This window comes from Hemiscyllium ocellatum, chromosome 28 (genome assembly GCF_020745735.1).
Source record: "Hemiscyllium ocellatum isolate sHemOce1 chromosome 28, sHemOce1.pat.X.cur, whole genome shotgun sequence".
NCBI lineage: Eukaryota > Metazoa > Chordata > Chondrichthyes > Orectolobiformes > Hemiscylliidae > Hemiscyllium > Hemiscyllium ocellatum.
In genome coordinates this window covers 30,359,609-30,381,329 of record NC_083428.1, presented here as the reverse complement: position 1 = coordinate 30,381,329, position 21,721 = coordinate 30,359,609, and the positions used below count along the sequence as shown (strand labels likewise).

General features: G+C 38.1%; 2 protein-coding genes across 2 annotated transcripts in view; one reads left to right on the top strand and one right to left on the bottom strand.

The window, feature by feature from the left end:
* The window catches only part of LOC132828883 (ras-related protein Rab-11B), a 31,594-nt gene extending 28,143 nt beyond the window's left edge, over window positions 1–3,451 (bottom strand). Inside the window, exon 1 of the mRNA XM_060846064.1 lies at window positions 3,296–3,451. Within this exon, the coding sequence (XP_060702047.1) occupies window positions 3,296–3,335 (40 nt within the window). The 5' untranslated portion in view covers window positions 3,336–3,451. The remainder of the gene's footprint in view (window positions 1–3,295) is intronic.
* A 313-nt stretch (window positions 3,452–3,764) lies between these two features.
* The window catches only part of marchf2 (membrane-associated ring finger (C3HC4) 2), a 58,115-nt gene continuing 40,158 nt past the window's right edge, over window positions 3,765–21,721 (top strand). The window contains exon 1 of the mRNA XM_060846184.1: window positions 3,765–3,870. The gene's annotated coding sequence lies outside the window, so the exon portion shown is untranslated. The remainder of the gene's footprint in view (window positions 3,871–21,721) is intronic.

The window sequence follows — 21,721 nt, the reverse complement described above, 5'->3', positions numbered from 1 at the left end:
TTCCACATCCTAACGGAAAACAGACAGCCTTCATGAATGTCACTAGCTACATCCTTATGCTTTTTGGAAAACTAATGGTTCAGTATTACTTTTCTCAATAAGTACACTACAGTAAAACTACATACAGTATTTATAGTCCAACCAGCACTGCTCCCCAAATTGCCATTGTTATTTTATAGAATACCAGAAGAAAGTGAAATTGGATAATACAAGTACAGATTGAATTATACAATAATTTGTGCTCCCTCTACAACCTGTTCCTTATCTCCTACTCCATGCCCACATTTAGTCTATATTTTGACAAGAAGTGATTATAAATGGTAGTTTGTCTTCTATTTAAAAATCAATCTATTTGGTGAAAACTAAAATTAAAAAAGTAAAAAAACATTTTTCAGGTGCAAATGTGCAGTTGAATCTGTTTGGAAATATTAGTTATCAAGCTGAAATATGAACTTCTGCTTATCTATGCAAATGTTTTATTTATCATTTGTACATAGAACTATAATAGACAATGGACAAGTGATCTTTTGTTATAATTTCAACCCTTCTGCAAACCAAGGAGTTAAGACTAATCCCACAAAGTGAAGGAATATAATCCTCCTTTTAAAATACAGAAAAATAATGTTCCTTTTTGGAAAGAGTTTATGAATAGAATTGTTTTTAAACTGGAACAAATCTTCATAATTCTAAAATTGATTTCTCAAACTACATGAAAATGAAATTCAATAAATTTTGGTCAGCAAAACAGGGAAGCAAAAAATATTGCAATCTAAAGTCACAGTTTAGAATGATATTTTACAGATAAAGCTACTGCTCTGGTAATATACAAGAGCTGAATAAATAGGTTAGCTGCTGCCTATATTAAACAAAAATGCCAACCATGCAGGATGCCACTCAACAACCCAATAGAACCAGGTTCCAGGAATAACCACATTCCAAAGTTCACCCACAAAATGTAAACCAGAAGGAACTACAGAGACCAAAACTAAAGAATACATGCCTGACAACATCTGGGCAGGAAAACCAGACTTAACATTTCAGGTTGAGTGACCCTGCCTCAGAAGGGTCACTTGATGCGAAACATTACCTGTATTCTCTCTACAGATGCTGTCAGATCTGTTGAGCTCTTGCAGCCATTTCTGATTTACAGCATCTGCAGTTGCTTTGGCTTTATTTAACAAAGAATGCATGCTGTGCCCTTAACTTTGCAGTTCAGAAAAATATAAAAAATGTTTGAGAATGGTTATGCAAATCAAAGCAGAAATGAAATTATATACAGCCTGCATACTACTGTTCAAATAGGCAAATATCCAGGCATGATCTGACTGAATGGCACAGGTTTGGGGAGCCAAACAGCCTACCCGATTTTTGAAGCCCTAGTTTTTAAACTTAAATTTATGAGTTGAAACTGCATTTAATTAACATGACATAGTCAAAAAGCAGTAGCTAAAGCACTTTACAAATATTTAGAGTCAGAATCAGAGATCCTATAACACCAAAAAAGGCCCTTTGGCCCATCAAGTCTTTGCCAGGCAAAAACAACCACCTAACTATTTAACTCAATTCTACAGCAGTCAAGATTAGTGTGGTGCTGGAAAAACACAGCAGGTCAGGCAGCAGAGGAAAAGGAAAAAAAAAATCGACATTTCAGGCAGGAGCTCAATTCTACAGCAGTTGGCCAAAAGCCTTGCATGGTTTAGCAGCACAAGTGTACACTCAAGATGTTTAGATGTTACAAGGGTTGTCTCAACCACCCTCATAGATAATGAGTTCTAGATTTCTACCTTTCATGGGAAGATTTTTCTTGCACCCCATCAAAACCTTTCACTCCTTACCTTAAATCTACACTCCTGATCATTTATCCCTCCAAAAGCAAGAAGTTCTGTCTATCCCAATTATGCCCCTCAATTCTGTGCATCTCAATCATGTTTCAACTCAGTCTCCACCGAGGAAAAATAACTCCAGTCTAACTTCTGCAAGCCAGGCAGCATCCTAGCAAATTTGCTATGCACCCTCTCCACTACAATCACATCCTTCCTACATTGTGAATTTCAGAATTGCACACAATACTGACTGCAGCTAACCAACTTTTTAATGCAGTTATTTTTCAAACTCATACACTTACAACAAGTTGCACTAATATAGCACCTTTGAAGTTGAAAGGCACCTCAGAGGCATATTCAGACAAAAGTTTAGACCAAAACACAAGTAAATTCCACTTATCTCCCACCACAAGTTAACACAGGTAGATGGCATGTCTATGCACTTGCAAATTGTGATTAAAAAGACAGTACTCAATCTATTCTACATTTAATATCGATACTGGATGATAAAGTTTAATTCCTTGCTACCTAGTTTTCAACTTTCACCATTTCTTTCCTGCTAAAAGGATAGAAGACAGAAAAACCTTACACTTATAGAACAAGAACTCATTTTTGAGGTGGAAGAAAAATTTGAATTGTGAGGGTGAAAGACCGGCAAGAAACAAAAGACCGGCCACAACATCGAAGACAACTGATGTCATCAAGCATTTTTGGTGCATTGGTAACTACTAACTGAAAAACAACCTTAAGCCAATCACTCTTATTGTGGCCATACAATTTACTTAATATCCAGTTTACTTTACTTAATCGATGGTGATGCAAACCATTGATGATAAAATGTTCCCTTCAAGTATAAAGGGTCGAGAAACAAAAACATTTGCACCAATTGTTTTTCGCAGTTTACGCGCTTAGAGCAGTTAAGCGAAACCTTCGTGACCCCAAATGCAATGTCGTGGCGGAAAAGAAATTGCTTTTGAACTTAAGTGTATAAAATACAGTCAAGGAATAGGTCATACGCATTTTGAGAAGTACACGAAACTACTTCCAGTAAAGTCGACAATGTCTACAACTAACAGACTCCAGTTCACAAAAATAAACAGAAGGACAGAAAGTTTTAACTTGCAGCTAAAATGGAGAAAGTGTTAGTTGGATTAGACATACAGATCACATATGACTAATAGATGGGGATTAACATTATTGCAGACGATAGCTTTTTGGGTGGCTTCTTTCTCGGTTCCAGATCCTACTCTCAATCCCTATGAAGTCCCTCCAGATTTCTTGGTAACAAGTTAACAAAACATCGATAACAGAGAGAGAAAAAAGAACTTATCAGGCTCAGAGCAAATAAGTTTTTTTTACCCAACCTTCCTTCGCCTGTTAAAGGCATAAAGCCTGAGGCCTACGTCTAACACACTTAAATGAAAAAGAGGACAAACATATTTGAACGCCGCTACAGATGGTCTTTACCTTACCTTTAAATAAATAATCGTACTCATCATCCCTAGTTCCCATTTTAACGTCGATATAACCGGTTTATGCCGGGGTGCAAACCTGCAACGACCGCAAAGAAATCCTTCCTTTTTCTCGGCGCAGGCACAAGCCCAACCTCTACCCGACAACCGGAAACTACTATTGACTCGCCCACTGATTGACAGCTCAGTGGCCAATAAGAAAGCGGCATGCGTGCTACGGGCCATAGAGATTCCATCACTATGGCAATAAATCCCGCCCCCACACTGCAACGCCTGACTGGGTGAAGTCATCCAGCCCGGATCCTAGTCCCGCCTTTTGCTGGATCCTCTTCACCGATTGTTTACAAGAGCTGTCAATCATACGAGTATGCCGTTGATGATTGGGTAGCTTCTCTGTCATTCACAGCGAGTCAAGAACGGGATCCTCTTCCGGCAGGGATTTTTTTCTCTCTCTCTTTAAGGAGTAGGATTGTAGGTTGGGAGCGGTGATGTTGGCAGAGAGATGGGCCCAATGAACTATTGATCCGAGCCCCGCGAATCGTCGAGACAGCCTTTCCGAAAGTGATCACCCTGAGGTAATGAGGGAGGAATCAAGCCAGTGATTTTAAAAATATTTTTAACATTAAACATGCAGCGGTTCTCCTCTTCTAACGAGGTATTGTGCGTCATAGTCCTGGGATTGGGAGTCTCTTGTTGGTTTATTTTCTCGTTAAAATGTCTCCTCGAGTGATGGTTTAAGTAGATGTCCGAGTGAACTGTCACTCGTTCTGCAGCGGTGTGGAGCGCAAGCCCCAGCCAGACATCGCTGCAAGGACTAGCCCCCCCACCACCTCCCCCACCGTCTGCTGTCACAACTCGGAGGAAATGGAGCACATCGTACAGTTCTTTGCATAATCCTCTAAGAAGTCCCAGAAAAATGTAGCATCAAAGCCTCAATGGCTTGTTGTTGTTTTCACAATAACATCCATATGTGTCTGAAATAATGTACCAGGTGAGCTGTCAAATGGTTCCGAACGGTTTGGTTAGCAGTCTAGCTTGTGGAGACCAAATGGTACTGACATATTCATGGTGAATAAGTGAACCTAGACTAGTATTACATTGAAAAAAAAAGCTTCCACTAATGAGCTATCATATACTGCAACTTAATTTTTATGACTACTGTTTCTCGCCACTGCTTCTGAGCTCAAACCTTCTGCAGTCTTTTGCTTTGTTCCTATTGGATCATAACTTGGACAATTACAGAATAGGAAACATATTATCAGTTGAGTGTTTCCACAGTATTTCTTAGAGCTAGTTTCCAAATCAACTTATCTTGTGGAACTATAAATTTAACTTTATAGTGGAGCTGTCAAAACCAGAACATTTGTAAGCTTGTGTTGAATTTGACTGGAGATGAATCTCTGACCACATAAAGGGCTATCATGAAAGCTGTCTATTTCTTCCTCTGAAATATCACTGGACTCCATCCCTGCCTTGCTCATCAGCTATTCTTATTCCTGATGAAGGGCTTCTGCCTGAAATGTCGATTTTTCTGTTCCTGAAATGTTGCCTTACCTGCTGTGCTTTTCCAGCATCATTCTAATCCTGTGCTGGAGACTCTGATCTCCAGCATCTGCAGTCCACGCTTTTGCCTAGCTGTTGAAACCTCACCCATGCCTTCATTACTCTTGACTATTTCAAAGTACTCCTGTACAGTCACCTACATTGAAGCCTAAGGTAGGCTGTTACCTCTGAACTTAGCCATCCAGTACCATCAGCTCATCATCCATGTGCTTGTTCACCTTTCTTGACTTCTGTCTGATTAATATCCTGACTTTAATATTTAGATTCCTCATAGCTTCAACCACTCCTATCTTTGTAATCTCTTGCAGCCCTATAATGACCCTATATACTAGTGCTCCTGCAATTCCAGCTTTTTGAGCATCCTTAAATTGAGTTGCACCATGTGTCTTCTGTAGCCACTTCTGAAATTGCTTTGATAAAACTCTCTGGCACATTGCTGCCTTCGTCCTTTTAAAATGTCTCTTAAAGATCTTTGACCAAGCTTTTGGTAATCTTGTTTAATATCACCTTATATGTGTCAAATTTTGTTTTTTTAAATTTTTTGCAAAGGGCAAGACCAATATAGATTATTTTTATTGAGCTGCCCCTCTTTAGTGGTTATTGATGCTGCCTTATCATTGACATATTTAAATTTAGGTTATTTGGCTTATTTTCTACCTAAATTAATTTTTTTTCCTTTGCATATTATAAGTAACTGGAAAGCAAACATACATTGTACTCCTTTTTTTGTAACGTATTACTATATTTTCTCAATACTGAAAACTGTTATGTGGCCATTTAATAGGGGAATTGTGTTTCTTTTTCTTTTCAATGATAGTTTCGTACTGGCAATTCTTATGTAAAGACTTTGTTTAGGTAAATAATTTGTTGTGGATAGATAAATAAGTTATTGTGCAAATCTGTGAAATTTACTGAGAGCTCCTGGGTACCTAAATGATCAAAGGTCTTGAATCTTTTCTGACATCTACTGGGATGGTTCTTTAAATTCAACTGTGTAATGAAAGCCTCTGATCTTGCCTTCATCAGTTTAATGTAAATACTTAGATTTATGGCAATACAAAGCAAGTTTCAAAGTTTACAAAATGTCTTCATGAGATTAAAAGAAACTCTAAAATCTACTTTGCTTTACTTATGAACAAATAATTTTTGGTTGTTTCTGAAAACAAAATAAGCAGTAGGTACGGAGAAACTTTCTCTGCCAGCAGGTGGTTTGTAATCGAACACTACAGAGTTAATTGTCACTGAAGGCTGTGGAAGCCAGATCATTGAATATATTTAAGACAGAGATAGATATCAAGGGTTACGGGGAGAAAGCGAGGGAATGGAGATGAGAAACATATCAACCATGATTGAATGGCAGAGCAGACCCGATGGGCTGAATGGTCTAATTTCCGCTCCTATGTCTCATGGTTATGGTGTGGAATGTATTGTTTGAAGGGATGGTGAAATTAAATTGAAATGTTCAGATCTGCTTTGAAAGTTACATTTACTGAGAATTGGAACCAATTGGATAACTGTGATAGAGAAAATACGTGTGAATAATCTTTTAGTAACAAAGTAAGATTGATGAATAGTACATGTGAATAACTGTTTGGCTCCCAGGAACATTTCTGGTTGCCAAGTAATTGCTGTTTAATGGAAAAATAGAGCAGACAAATATGTTCATGTGTGGAGAATAGTGGCCCAGTTTCCAGATGCAAAACTTATGTGTGGAGTATGGAAATTGTTTAATAGCCAGAACACATTATCTAGAGAATACACAATGGGAGCAGCAGATAACAAATTTACCTTGCATGAGTGAGAAAGAATTGCAACTTGTTGTTAATCTCAATATCTCTGTCTCTGTTTTCTCTTCATCTCCTTATTATGTTTTTTCATAATTGTTTTTCTCAAGTTAAGCATTTATTTGAAATTCTTTGTTTCCTTTGAAATTGTTTGTTTGTCTTTGGTGAGATGTGAGTTGCATGAGAGGTAACCTGTTTTTTCTGTAACCCATTACCAATGGATGACAAATGTATTAAAATGGGCTTTCCGTTGCAAAAAGTTAATTTTATGCAGCCATTTTCTGAAGTGAACCATGGAACCAATGTCATATCTTGACTAAATTTATACAAATATAAGTTGCATTGCCAAATTTTGTTGGCTTCAGCCTTGGAGGAAATGGTATGTTTCCTGGTTCAGTTCTCTATATTGTGGTTTTAATAAACTATCAATCAATTGACAAGGTAGTTATGATCGTAAAGACATGGATTTTTTAAATTATAAGTATGATAAGGTGTGTGAAGGCAATGGCACTTGAATGACTAAAAGAGCAGACATAACCTAATCTTTTCCTAAATACTGTGAATAAATATTTCACCTTCAAAAAAGTTGATTTTGATCTTCAACAGTGTGTTTCCTTTCCTCCTAAAGTTGGCTGTAAATATAACAGACATTGTGTCTCTGTTCAGAGAGTGTTGGAAATGCTCAGCAAAAATGATAAACATCTAAAAGTAGAACATTTAAGCCTAATATTTTCATCTTCATTTAACAGGCTGACTATCTCAACTAAGTTTTCCAAAAGATTACTTTTTATTTTGCTGGCTCACTTCACATGAAGAATAAGTTTGATGACCTGATAGTTTACAGGAATTATTAGTCATCTACTTGGAACTCAAATGGATCCAAAATGTTAACTGCCCTTTAATACAGTTGTGAATCTGTTGTGCATTCACAATTTTCTTTTCAATTCAGGTGATTATTTTCTTCTTAAGAAGGGAAAATTAGTGTTTATGTAAAAGTTCTATCGATTCATGGGGCTATTCTCACATTAGAGAGAGATGACTGGTGGTGGTTTAATCTGAGGGTCACCATACCTCAGGCAAGGAGAGAGGTTGAGAAGGAGAGTGCTTGATGGTACTCTAAAGTCAGTTGTTGTCATCACTGTGCATCACAAACTAGCTGTCAACCAACTGAACTAATCAACTTCCTCGAATCTATATACAATTTCATGAGTTCTAAAATCAAATGAACAAATACTGGTACTCTCCCACATTTTTCTCCATCATTCCAACCCTTCTCAAATATGAAAATAAATGCAATTATAATTGAATGATGTCATTGAATGCTATCCATATTTAACAATAATATTACAAAAGGAGAATGGTAAATACTAATTTGCATTTTTCAATCCGTTTAAACTTTTGGGAATTGAAAAAATAAATCAGTGTATCACTGGGATTTTTTTTCTGGGGATGGTGTGAACTGTTCGTTATATTGTCCTAGAGTTGTAAACCCCAGAAATGGGCCCGTTGGTCCAACTTGTCCAAGCCGATCAGACACTCCAATCTTACCTAGTTCCATTTGCCAGCATTTGGCCCATTTCTCTTCAAACCCTTCCTATTCATATACCCATCTAGATGCCTTTCAGTTGTTGTGTTTGTACCATTTCCTCTGGCAGCTCATTCCATACACTCATCACCTTATGTGTGAAAAAGCTACCCTGTAGGTCCTTTTTAAATCTTTCCCCTCTCACCTTAAACCTATGCCATCTAGCTTTGTTCACCCCAACCTGAGGAAAGAGACCTTGGCTATACATCCTATCCATGACCCTCATGATTTTATAAACCTCTATAAGGTCACCTTTCGGCTTCTAACACAGCAGGGAAAAAAGCCCCAGGCTATTCAGCCTCTCCCTCTAACTCGGAGGCTCCAGTCCTGGCAATATCCTTGTAAATCTCCAGTTTAGTAACAAACCCTTTCAAGTTTAACAACATCCTTCCTATTAGAAGGGTGACCATAATTTTATGCACTGTTCCAAAGATGGTCTCACCTATGACCTGTCCAGCCACCAAAAGACATTCCATGTTCTGACCAATGAAGCCAAGTGTGCCAAGTGCCTTCCTTACTGTCTGCCTATGACTCCACTTTCAAGGAACCAAGCACCTGCATGTCTTTGTCCTTCAACACTCTGCAGAATGCCAGTTACCTTATACAGGTTCATAAAATCGTGAGGGGCATGGATAGGGTGACTAGTCAGATCTTTCCCCAGGGTAAGGAAATCCAAAACTAGAGGCAGAGGTTTAAGGCAAGAGGGGAAAGATTTAAATGGAACCTAAGGGTCAACTTTTTTTATGCAGAGGTTGGTATGGAATGAATTGCCAGAAGAAGTGGTGGAAGCTGATATAATTCCAACATTTAAAAGGCATCTGGATGGGTATATGAATAGGAAGGGTTTAGAGGAATATGGGCCAAATGTTGGCAAATGGGACTAGAGTAATTTAGGACAACTAGTTGGCATGGACGAGTTGGACTGTAGGGTCTGTTTCTGTGCTATAATCTCTATGACTTTATTAACATGAACCAAAACTGCTTTCACACCATGCATATGTCAAAATCACATTAAACACTATCCTGAAAACCCAATATCTGCTTTACTGATGTCACTGCAAACTAATTAATGATTTCTCAAATGCCAATCAGCCTTCTCCACCTTGAATCCTCACTTTATTGATAATCATTGGACTCATTATTTTCCCAAGGTCTTTTCCAAGGAAAGCCCAATTTTTGAATTCCCTCAATTATTCTTTCTTCTTTCAATTTACTGACTTTTTAAAAAACTAGCTATCAACTACTCATGTTTTACTTTTTAAAACTGTATTTAAAATATATTATGGTGCTTTATCTATTTTTAAATGTTTGAAAAAAGCAAACGTAGAAGAGAACAAAACAGTTGATAGGAAAATCTATCCTATTCATGAGGAGAGTCTCTCATAACAAACACAGTATAAGGGCAAGAAAACCTCCATTGTTCAGCAATCATACTCCATATTTTATAACATTGTTCTTTTTACAAGTTAGCATTCGATTTAGGGAAGTAAAGTAATTTTGATTTTCTTCCCTCCTACAATTTATTTGCATTTGTTTCTAGGAAACTACTTACTCGCATCAAGGTAGACTATGAGGTGCTTCATACTGTGCTGAACAATTACTTTTGTCAATTTTTATCAGGGAGGCACTACATTGATGAAGATTTGTCATCTGAGAGAATTGTTTCAACCCATTTAAATTAAATCAGCAGAGCAATTTTATACAAATGTATGAAACATTCATCTATTGCTGTCACTTATTAATTTTACTGGTTCTTTAATTTATCGAGCTGTGAGAACATTTTTGCCGTGTCTCCTTGCATATTGCAAGGAATTTGTTTCCTTTCTGCTCTGTCTCAATATTTTTGAACATTACTGTTCCCAAAGCAGATGGAGATTTACTGTTTAAAATGTGTTTAGCCAGAGTGGAGGAGGCGGTTCTTGAAATATCCTTTTCTGTTTCTCAGAATGCCACATATGTACATTGTTTGAATTGACTGATTATAACTTGTAAAGAGTTAATAAAATATGAAGTTCCAATCTACGGTCATCCAAAACTAGATTATTTTAGCATTGATTTAGTTTGTATTGTTTTAACTTTAATTATATTAACTATTTGTATTAAAAATGTGTCACAAATAATGAACTTCAAAAAGTTACGACTTCACAGCTAGGTGTCTGTTGTTGGGTTTTTAAAGAATTGGTACACACAATGGTTGAGGAAATACTATTGGTTGTTTTTATCTGTATTAATTCCAACAACATACAGGTAGCTAATTTTAATTCACTTCGGCTTACACAGTCACAGGTTTGGATTCCACTAGGCAACAGCATAAACAACATTTTTAAAAGAACTGTGCAATAAGCAAGAATTTTTTAGGTGGTTACTTCTTCCAAAGATTTAACCATACCCTAATCTTGAAATTTGATTCTTTCGATGCTTTCTGGCCTCCACAGCATATGACTTACGCAGATGCCATGGCTCACTACTTTGCTTGTGCAAAGTCTCTGTGCTTTAATCTCCATCTCTACAGTAACCTCATTTTTTTAGTGTACTGACTGTGCAACTCCATTCTTTTGACATGAGATTATTTTTTGCTCAACCTGCCTCAGTGACCTGTGGCCAGTGCTTTCATTTCAATGTCTTGTTTCTGGCCCACCATTAACCATTCTTCTTTTATCAACTATATCTTACACTCACAAATTTCTATCTAAATTCTTTGGCCTGTCTGCCTATAACCTCTGCTTTCAAACTTTTCTTCTCAATTTGTAATTTGAATACACCTTTTCCCAGTAGCATTTCTGTGTTATGTGTGATGTCTATTTATTCTGCCCTATAAAGTATCTATCTCATCGTTTGTGTGGAGTAGTATAATATTTTCAGTTTTTAGCACCAGGAACAGCAGCAAAATGGTAGTACAGTGTTATTGTGTCGGTAATGGATTAGGGTACACTAATGTTCAGAAGATGTGAGTTCAAATCTCAATACAACCGGCAGAGTAGAAATTCAAGTAATTTTAAAAAATAGTAAAGATCTATGAACATTAATAATGACCATAGAGTTAACAGATTGTTATGAAAACTGATCTGATTCACTAAAGTCCTATTTAGGACAGCAATTTACTATTCTTATTTGGTTTTGTCAATATGTGACTCCAAATGCACTTGGCTGACTTTTTGCACTTTCAGATGGCCTAGCAAAGTCACACAGTTGTGTTGAAGCATGATAAAACAGTCAAACAAATATAAAACAAGGCATACTACTAATTGATCTGGCATTGGGTACGCCTAGCCTGGTTGGTTGTGCAACTAATAGCGAGGACCAAAGTTGAGAGAGCTGTTTCATAAACTCGTCAAGCAATAGCCTGACATAGTTACACTGACAGAAACAACCCATATCTTTCAACCATGCCAAGGCCTGGGACAGGTAGCTAAATCAGGGCCCACTTTGCTCTGGTGGGGGCACCGCCGTCTGTGATTTTTGTTCCTCGCCCTGTTACAGATTCCTCCATTAATATGTCTGAGTGTGTCCTGTCCAACCATAAGAACTAGAGGTAGTGGTGCAGTAATGGACTTTCGATTTGAAAAACCAGCTCTACTTCACATTGAACATGCCTTGGAACAGACGCTCAGGGTAGCAGAGCCCAGGGTGGGGATTTCGATATCCATTCCCATGAGTAATTTGATACACCACCACTGACCAAGGTGTTGGAGTCCTTGAGGAGATGGCTGTCAGACTAGGTTTGTAGCAGGTGGCTGAGAATCAATGTAAGAGATAGAATTACTTAGAGTCATAGAAATGTACAGCACGGCAAAAGAGCCTTTGGTCCAACTTGTCCATGCCGACCAGATATCCCAACCTAATCTAGTCTCATTTGCCAGCACTTGGCTCATATACCTTTAAACTCTTCTTAATCATATACACATCCAGATGCCATTTAAATATTGCAATTCTACCAGCCTCCATCAATTCCTGTGGCAGCGCATTCCATACACGCACCAACCTCTATTTGAAAACATTGTCCCATAGTCCCCTTTGAAAATCTTTTCCCTCTCTCCCTAAACTGATGCATTCTAGTTCTGTACTCCACCACCCTAGGGAAAAGACTTTGTCTATTTATCCTATCCATGCGTCCCATGATTTTATAAACCACTATAAGGTCACCCCTCAGCCTCCAACACTCCAGGACAAACAGCCCAGCCTATTCAGCCTCTCCCTATAGCTCAAATCCTCGAATACTAGCAACATCCTTGTAATTTTTTTCTGAACCTTTTCAAGTTTCACAATATCTTTCTGATAGGAAGGAGACCAGAATAGCATGCAATATTCCAAAAGTGGCCTAATCAACATCCTGTACAGGTGGAACATGACCTCCCAATTCCTATACTCAGGACTGTGACCAATAAAGGAAAGCATACCAAAGCTGCCTTTACTATCCTATCTACCTGCACTGTACTTTCAAGGAGCTATGAACCTGCAATCCATGGTCTCTTTGTTCACTAACCCTACCCAGGACCTTACCATTAATTGTACAAGTCCTGTTAAGATTTGCTTTTCCAAAATGCAGCAGCTCGCATTTATCTAAATTAAACTCCATGTGCCACTCCTCAGCCCATTGGCCCATCTGATCAAGATCCCGTTGTAATTGAGGTAACCTTCTTCGCTGTCCACTATACCTCCAATTTTGGTGTAATCTGCAAACTTATAAACTGTACCTCTTATGCTCACATCCAAATCATTTACATAAATGATGAAAAGTAGTGTACCCAGCACAGATCCTTGTGGCATTCCACTGGTCATAGGCTTCCAGTCTGAAAAGCAACCCTCCAGGACCACCCTCTGTCTTCTACCTTAAGCTAGTTCTATAGCCAAATGGCTAGTTCTTCCTATATTCCATGAGATCTAATCTTGCTAACCAGTGTCCCATGGGCAACCTTGATGAACACCTTACTGAAGTCCATATAGATCATATCCACTGCTCTGCCCTTATCAATCCTCTTTGTTACTTCTTCAAAAAACTCAATCAAGTTCATGAGACATGATTTCCCATGCACAAAGCCATGTTGACTATCCCTAGTCAGTCCTTGCCTTTCCAAATACATGTACATGCTGTCACTCAGGATTCCCTCCAACAACTTGCCCACCACCGATGTCAGGCTTATCGGTCTGTTGTTCCCTGGCTTGTCCTTACCATAATTTCTTAAACAGTGGCACCACGTTAGCCAACTTCCAATCTTCCGGCACCTCACCTGTGACTATCGATGATACAAATATCTCAGCAAGGGGCCCAGCAATCACTTCTCTAGCTTCCCACAGAGTTCTAGGGAACACCTGATCAGGTCCTGGGGATTTATCCACCTTTATGCGTTTCAAGACATCCGCACTTCCTCCTCTATAATATGGAAATTTTTCAAGATGTCACCACCTATTTCTCTACATTCTATCATCTTCCATGTCCTTCTCCACAGTAAATACTGATGCAAAATATTCATTTAGTATCTTTCCCCATCTCCTGCGGCACCACACAAAGGCCGCCTTGCTGATCTTTTGAGGGGCCCTATTCTCTTCCTAGATACCCTCTTATCCTGAATGTATTTGTAAAAACCCTTTGGATTCTCCTTAACCCTATTTGCCAAAGCTATCTCATGTACCCTTTTTTTGCCCTCCTGATTTCCCTCTTAAGTATACTCCTACTGCCTTTATACTCTTCTAAGGATTCACTTGATCTCTCCTGTCTATACCTGACATATGCTTCCTTCTTTTTCTTAACCAAACCCTCCATTTCTTTAGTCATCCAGCATTCCCTACACCTACCAGCCTTTCCTTTCACCCTAACAGGAATATACTTTCTCTGGACTCACATTATCTAATTTCTGAAGGCTTCCCATTTTCCAGCCATCCCTTTACCTGCGAACGTCTGCCCCCAGTCAACTTTTGAAAGTTCTTGCCCAATACTATCAAAATTGGCCTTTATCCAATTTAGAACTTCAACTTTTACATCTCATCTATCCTTCTCCATCACTATTTTAAATATAATAGAATTATGGTCACCGGCCCCCAAAGTGCTCCTCCACTGACACCTCAGTCACCTGCCCTGTCTTATTTCCCAAGAGTAGGTCAAGTTTTGCACCTTCTCTAGTCGATACATTACACCTGAATCAGAAAATTTTCTTGGACACACTTAACAAATTCTTCTTCATCTAAACCCTTAATACTATGGCAACCCCTATCTATGTTTTGAAAGTTAAAATCCTCTATCAGAACTACCCTATTATTCTTAATATCTAAAGATATCTAAATATCTTTACAAATTTGTTTCTCAATTTCCTACTTACTATTAGAGGGCCTATAATACAATCCCAATAAGGTGATCATCCCTTTCTATTTCTCAGTTCCAACAAAAAATGCCCTGAATGCATTTTTGGAAATATCCTCCCTCAGTACAGCTATAATATTATCCCTTATCAAAAACACCACTCCCCCCTCCGCTCTTGCCCCCTTTCTATCTTTTCTATAGCATTTGTATCCTGGAACATTAAGCTGCCAGTCCTGTCCATCCCTGAGCCAAGTTTCTGTAATTGCTATGATCTCCCAGTCACATGTTCCTAACTATGTCCTGTTCTGAGTTCGTCTGCCTTCCCTGTTAGACCTCTTGCATTGAAATAAATGAGTTTAATTTATCAGTTTTAGTTTGTTCTCTGCTTTGTCCCTGCCTGCCGTGACTGTGTTTGACTTGCCTCTTTTCTCAACTGTACCAGTCTCTGATCTCTTTCTTCACTATCTCCCTATTCCCCCAACTCCCCCTCCCCCCCCCCAACCTTGCTAGTTTAAATCCTCCCAAGCAAATCTCCTTGGCGGTATATTAGTTCCCTTCCAATTCAGGTGCAATCCATCCTCCTTGTACAGGTTACTTCTACCCCAAAAGAGATTCCAATGATCCAAAAATGTGAATCCTTCCCTCATACACCAGCTCCTCAGCTACACATTCATCTGCTGTATCCTCCTAATCCTATCGTCACTAACTCGTAGCACCGAGAGTAATCCAGATATCATGACTCTCGAGGACCTAACATTCTATATTCTCCCTTCAGAATCTCATCCTTTTTCCTTACTATGTCATTGGTTCCAATGTGTACAATGACCTCCTGCTGGTCCCTCTCCTCTTTGAGAACATTCTACACCCTCTCTGAGACATCCTTGATCCTGGCACCAGGGAGGTAACACACCATTCTGATTTCTCATTGCTGGCCGCAGAAACATCTGTCTGTGCCTCTGTCTAGAGAGTCCCCTAACACAATCGATCACTTGAGACCCAATGTACCCCTCATTACTTAGAGCCAGTCTTGATACCAGAAACTTGGCTGTTCGTGCTACATTCCCCTGAGAATCCATCACTCACTACATTTTCCAAAACAGGATACTTGTTTAAAATGGCAAAGCCAGAGAAGACTCCTGTACTAGCTGCCTACATCTCCTACCTTTCCTGGAATTAACCCATCTATGTGACTGTATCTGAGACTTTTTCCCCCTTCCTATAACTCCCATCCATTACACCACCTTGCTTTTGTAAATTTCTCATTGCTTTGAACTGTCACTCCATCTGATCCATTCAATCTGATAGGATTCATAACCAATAACATTTATTACAGATATAATCGTCAGTAACACGTAAACTGTCTCAAAATGCCCAAATCCGACAAGAAGAAACAATCATATTACTAAAGGCCATTTTTGCTCCTTCCAATCTACAGACCCAGAAAATAGGCTAACTTAATACTTATGGATTTATTTTTAAAATTTAATCAAGACGGATCTCAATAAAACATAATGAAGAAAGAACTGACTCTACTCCCTCTTGTAGATTTATAGCAAGGTTACACTTAAAATTATGCACTTACCTGTTTCTGTGCTATGATCTCTCCCAAACAGGTTCCTCCAAGATTAGTTGTGAATTTCACTGTGTTACATTTTCGTAGATGCACTCTGATGTCCAGTGATACATGAATTCAAACAGAAAGGCTGTAATTTTACTGTGTCAGTTAGCAGTGTAGGTTTCTTCCTCACTCTATCTCCATCACTGATCATGTGCTGCCTGTTGTCTGTCCTTCTCCCGTTGTTTGTGCCGTTGTTTGGCATTGTTTTGGAACTTTGGAGAAAAAAAAATGCAACAACATATAAAACAGTAATTGCTGCTCCTGGACTTTGAGGAAATCACCTTGATCTAACCTTCTTCAATCTCCTTGTCAAAAATGAATCTGTCCATGACAGTTTTGGCAAGAATGATGACCGAGCAGCTGTTGTGGAGACTAAGGGTCATCGTCATGCAGAGCACATCCTTTGTTGTATTATGTGGGATTACCACCACTCTAAGTGGGATTATTTCAGATCTAGCAGTTTAACACTGAGCATCCATCAGGGACAATCAGCATTAACTGCCACCTGTGAGAGAGGGAAAGGTTTTTTAAGAAAAGGTTTTTCACTATTGTACACTAAAAACATCTGCCAGTTTGGTTACAAAGCATAATTGATTTTTGACGTTGGTAACATCAGCTTTCTACTGCGTTTATAATGAGGGTGAAGTTATGGAATAGAACTTAAAAAGTTGGACAAGCTAGTAATTAAGATAACAAACAAGTGCTATTGATTAAAACTACAGTGTTGGAAATATTTAACAAGCCATCAACTTCTTGAAAAGTAGATGAAGATTTCATAGACTGTTCATCAAGGCTGGATCTGTTATTTTCAAGTGTTAGCTATCATTAGATTTCAGTCATTTTCTTTTTGATAACCATTCCAATACTCTGACCTTTTAATTTACAACCATGTGTGTTGGAAAATATGTACTGGATATTGCACAAGTAGAATTCTGTCTGCATCCCAGAATTTGAGATCTGAACTATTGTGATGCAATAATTTCCTATATTGCAATAATAGTAGTAAAATGAATGCTAACTTTTTCCTAACTTCCTATGGACAATAGGAACAATGGCACTACTTGTAACAAATGGGAAACAAACCTTTTGGTATGCGTTTTTCTAATTAAGTGGAACAGCTCAGTGAAATGGTAGATTTGCACTGAGGTTTGTGTAGAAGGAACAACTGTTTGGCTGGAAAAAAGAGTGTCTGATGAAACAATAAAGGTATTTGTTGGCTATCAAGTGCAAACCAGGCTCAATACAATTTATTAAAAAGGGAGGCAAAGACTAAAAGTAAGACTAGCAAAGAGAGAATTTGAAAATGGAGTGTACTTAACATAAAGAATTACCCAAAAATCATCATCCAACATTTAAAATGTAAATGGATACTAACAGCCAAGACGGGGTCAATTAGCAACAAAGGTGATATATGCTTAAAATCACAGTGAAAAGCGAGAATACCAAAGGAGTTTACTAAGGAGGAGGCTGTTGATAAATGTTATAGGAGCATTGATGGTAAATAATGGATGATGTAAAAATTGACAGGCAGGATGTAACGAAAAGGTTGATTATGTTCTGAGTGGATAAGTCCCTGGTTCAGTTCACTTATTTCAAGGGTCCTAAGGGAAAGATAGAGTTTGTAGAAGGACTTACCATAATGTTTTGGTTTTCCCTCAGTATCAGGAGTGTCAAAAGATTGGAAAGTGGGAAATGTGCTGCCCTTGTACAATAGACTGTAGCATATCCTTACTAACTTTTGTCCAGCTAATTTGATGTCAGTGGTGGAAAAAGTTCTAGAAACTAGTCCAGGTGAAAAGAATTACTGGCTACTTGGTGTTGTGGACCAGACCAAACCCCCTCAAAATATATTAAGAAGATAGTCTGGAGCCTAACTTTTTCTTTCTTTCAAGGAAGTGTAAAGTTTTGTGCTCTGGGTGCAATTTGATTGGTCAAATTGAAACAAAGTACACTTTATTCATAGACCTTACCTAAAGTATAGATAAAATAAAAATGCAAGAAAAGAATCGGCTTAACTATTACTCTTTTGAAATGCTTGACAGTATGTTATATATGCATTACCACTAATTAACTGTTCCATTATAGTAGCTTCCCATAAATACACCCTTGGCAAAGGCAAATTCAGTAAAATAGATTGTCTCACATGCAATTTGTGCAGCAGGAATAGAACCCCAGATCTTAGCTATGACAGGCAGAGAAATAAGAGCTTCCACTTCCAAACTTCAAGACCCCAGCAAATGCTCTTGAAGGCTACAATTAAAAGAAAATCCTGGTTGTCTCGGAGCTTGACCCCACCCATTCAGGCTGCTTCTTCTATTCCAATAATTGAAAAACAATTTCAAGGCCTCACAAGCTGTTTACTTTGTTAGCTTTGGAGCAGACTGCTCGTCATGTTTGCCTCAATCTTTCTTCATTTAAAAAAAAAATCATCTGTTAAAGCCAAAGTATTGTAACATTGCCACAATGAGTTTGACAAAGAAGAACCAGCATGAATTTGTACAAGATAGATTGTATTTGACTGATCTAATATAATTTTTCTTGAAACAACAAATAAGGTTAATGAAGGGAATTTGATGTTGTCTGTATGGATTTTTTTTTAAAAAAGGATTTTAAATGAAGAGCCAGGATAAAAGCTGGCTAACAGATTTGAGGCTCTTAGAATAGTTGGGTCAGTGTTAGTTTGGGTAGAAAATTGACTTAAGACAGAAAACAAAAATGGTAAGTAGTTGTTTTCAGACTGAAAGGTGCTAGAAGTGTTATTTCCCAGGAATTAGTGTTTGGTCTACAGCCTTTGATATATTTGACTTGACTATTAGATAGCAAAGTAAAATTTCAAAAACTGACACCAAATCTGTGTATACAGTAAAAATGATAACAATTCACTACAATAGGGGACAGGCATGGTAGCAGAATGTGCAGACAAATATAATTTAATAGTTAAGTGTAGAGTGTTACATTTTGGATAAAGCATTAGAGAATTGCAGAATATACTTAGTGACGGCTGTAATGGGTGTCTGAGCCCAGAGGGACCTGGAGATGTTATGTCCACAGAAGTTTGAAGATGATGAGACATTTTGAGATACTATTAACAACACAAATGTAACTGTTAATAGAAATATTGAAAAGAAGAGCAGGGAATATATTCTGTACTTTTATGATGCTCTGATTAGGCCACAATTAGAGTACTTCATTAGTTCTGGTCACCATATTCTAGGGAGGGTGCAGAGGATATTGAACAGAATGGCATCAGTCTTGTGGGTATTTAGCTGCAAGGTTAAATTGGAGACACTGGAGCATCTTGGAGCATAGGTGGTTCAGAGTGCACTTTTTACAACTTTGCAATATACAACCGTTTTAGATAAGGTAAACAAAGAAATGCTTTTCACATTAACTAATGATATAAAAATGAGGTGATGGATTTAAGGTTGTATTAGAGATACAGATGCTGGGGGAGGGTTGTGAAATGTGGGGCAATATGAGCAAGAACATTTTAATGAAATGAATGGTGATGGTATGCATTACCTGTAAGGTGATAGAAGTGGAGACAATCCATAATTTCAAGAGGAAATTTGACTGGCATTCAGGGACATGAAGCTGCAGGGTTGGAAGAAAGGATAGAACATTGGGCTGAATTATTTCATCAGTGGATAACATGAACTTGGATTCATATTGCATTCTCATCACATCTCATCCTCAAATGCTTTGTGTAGAACATGTTGTATTGTACAGTTGTTCCTGTTATGCATCAATTTTGTACAAAGCTAGTTTGTCCACTAGTAGTGAGATGAATAACTAACTAATTTGATTATGGTAAAAAGAACAAAACAATGCAGGAACAAGCCTTTCAGCCTACCAACCTGACTGGCCAACTTTTCTGTTCTCTGCCAGGACTGATGAAGATAAGCATGTCATATTGCCGCCTTGACCACTTTATCCACGTGTGTTGCCAATTTCAAGGAACTGTGGAGCTGAATGCCTAGATCCTTGTGTATATATATTGATGCTTCTAAGGGTTCTGCCAATTACTATATAATTTTCTCCTGCTTTAGACTGTCCAAAATGTATCACTTTGCATTTGTCTAGATTAAATTTCACCTGCCATTTCTCTGCCCATATCTCTATCTATATCCTGCTGTATCTTCTAGCAATCTTCTCACTGTCTGCAGCTCTCCCAATCTTTGTGTCATCTGTAAACTTACTGTCAGATATATATCTAAAATAAATTATAAACAAAAGGTGTCTCAGCACTGATCCCTGTGGAACACTACTGGTCATATAACCTCAGCCAGAAAAGCACCCTTTCACTGCTACCCTCTATCTTCTATGATGTAGCCATATCCATCTTACCAGCTCACCTTGTGACTTCACCTTTTGTGTCAATCTGCTATGAGGGACCTTGTTAAGGCCTTGCTGAAATCCAAGTAGACAACATCAGTTCTGCCCTCATCAATCATCTTTGTCACTTCCTCAAAAATTTCAATCGATTTTGAGATAAATGACCGTCCCTCCATAAAGCCATTTTGCCCATTGCTCATAGGTCCAAGTTTTTCCAAATGGGAGTGAATCCTATCCCTAAGAATCTTCTCCAATAATTTCCCTCCAACTGACATAAGGTTCATCAGCCTGTAATTTCACAGATTATCCCTGTTGCCTTTCTTAAACAAAGTTAGCTATTCTCAAGTCCTCTAGAACCTCTCCTGTGACTAACGAGGATACAAAGATTTCAGAGAAGGATCCAGCAATTTCTTCACCTGCCTCTCTCAGCATTCTGGGATAGATTCCGTCAGTCCTATCTTTTAATGCTTTTCAAAATACCCAACACCTTTTTTTTATATCAACGCACCCTAGAATACCAACGTACCCAACCTGAGACCCACCATCCGCCATGTTCTTTTCCTTTTTGAATACTGATATAAAATATTCGCAGAGGGCCTCACTCATTTCCTCTGATTCCACATATAAATTCCTTCCTTTGTCCTTGAGGGGACTTACCTGTAGTTAGAGTTGAGGACTCATCCTGACACTTTTTGCAAAACTGGCTCAATTGTGTATTTTTGTCTTAATTGTGTGCTGAAGTGAGCTTTGAACACTCAACTTTGTTTTAATGCTATCAGCAGGGTTAATCTGATGATTTACACAGGATGTTTTTTGCTGGGAGTGTTGATAAGATATTTTATGTCATTTAATTAAAATTTGAAAGGGGCAACTACCTTTTGAACATCTTTGTGTGCACAAACCTTGATTCCCTAATAACAATGTACAACACAAAACTTCACAAGATTGTAACTGAAAAAAAATTATAAATGCCAGAAACTAATTCTTCAGTTATATGGAAATTATTCTTCAAAAGGAAGAGCATGATGATATGGAAACAAGAAATAAGTTTCGATTTATTGTGTGGAGAAGAGGACGTGTCTAGCTTGCGTCAACCTTGAATTCTTTTGAGTATTGTTGAAAAAGATGTTTTATTTAAGGTTTTAGCTTTACATTCATCAGGACAATTTGCAAGAAATAACATTGTAAAGAAAAAAAACAGAATTTATGCTGAATTAAAAAGGAGTGCTAATTAGTTGGTGAGAGG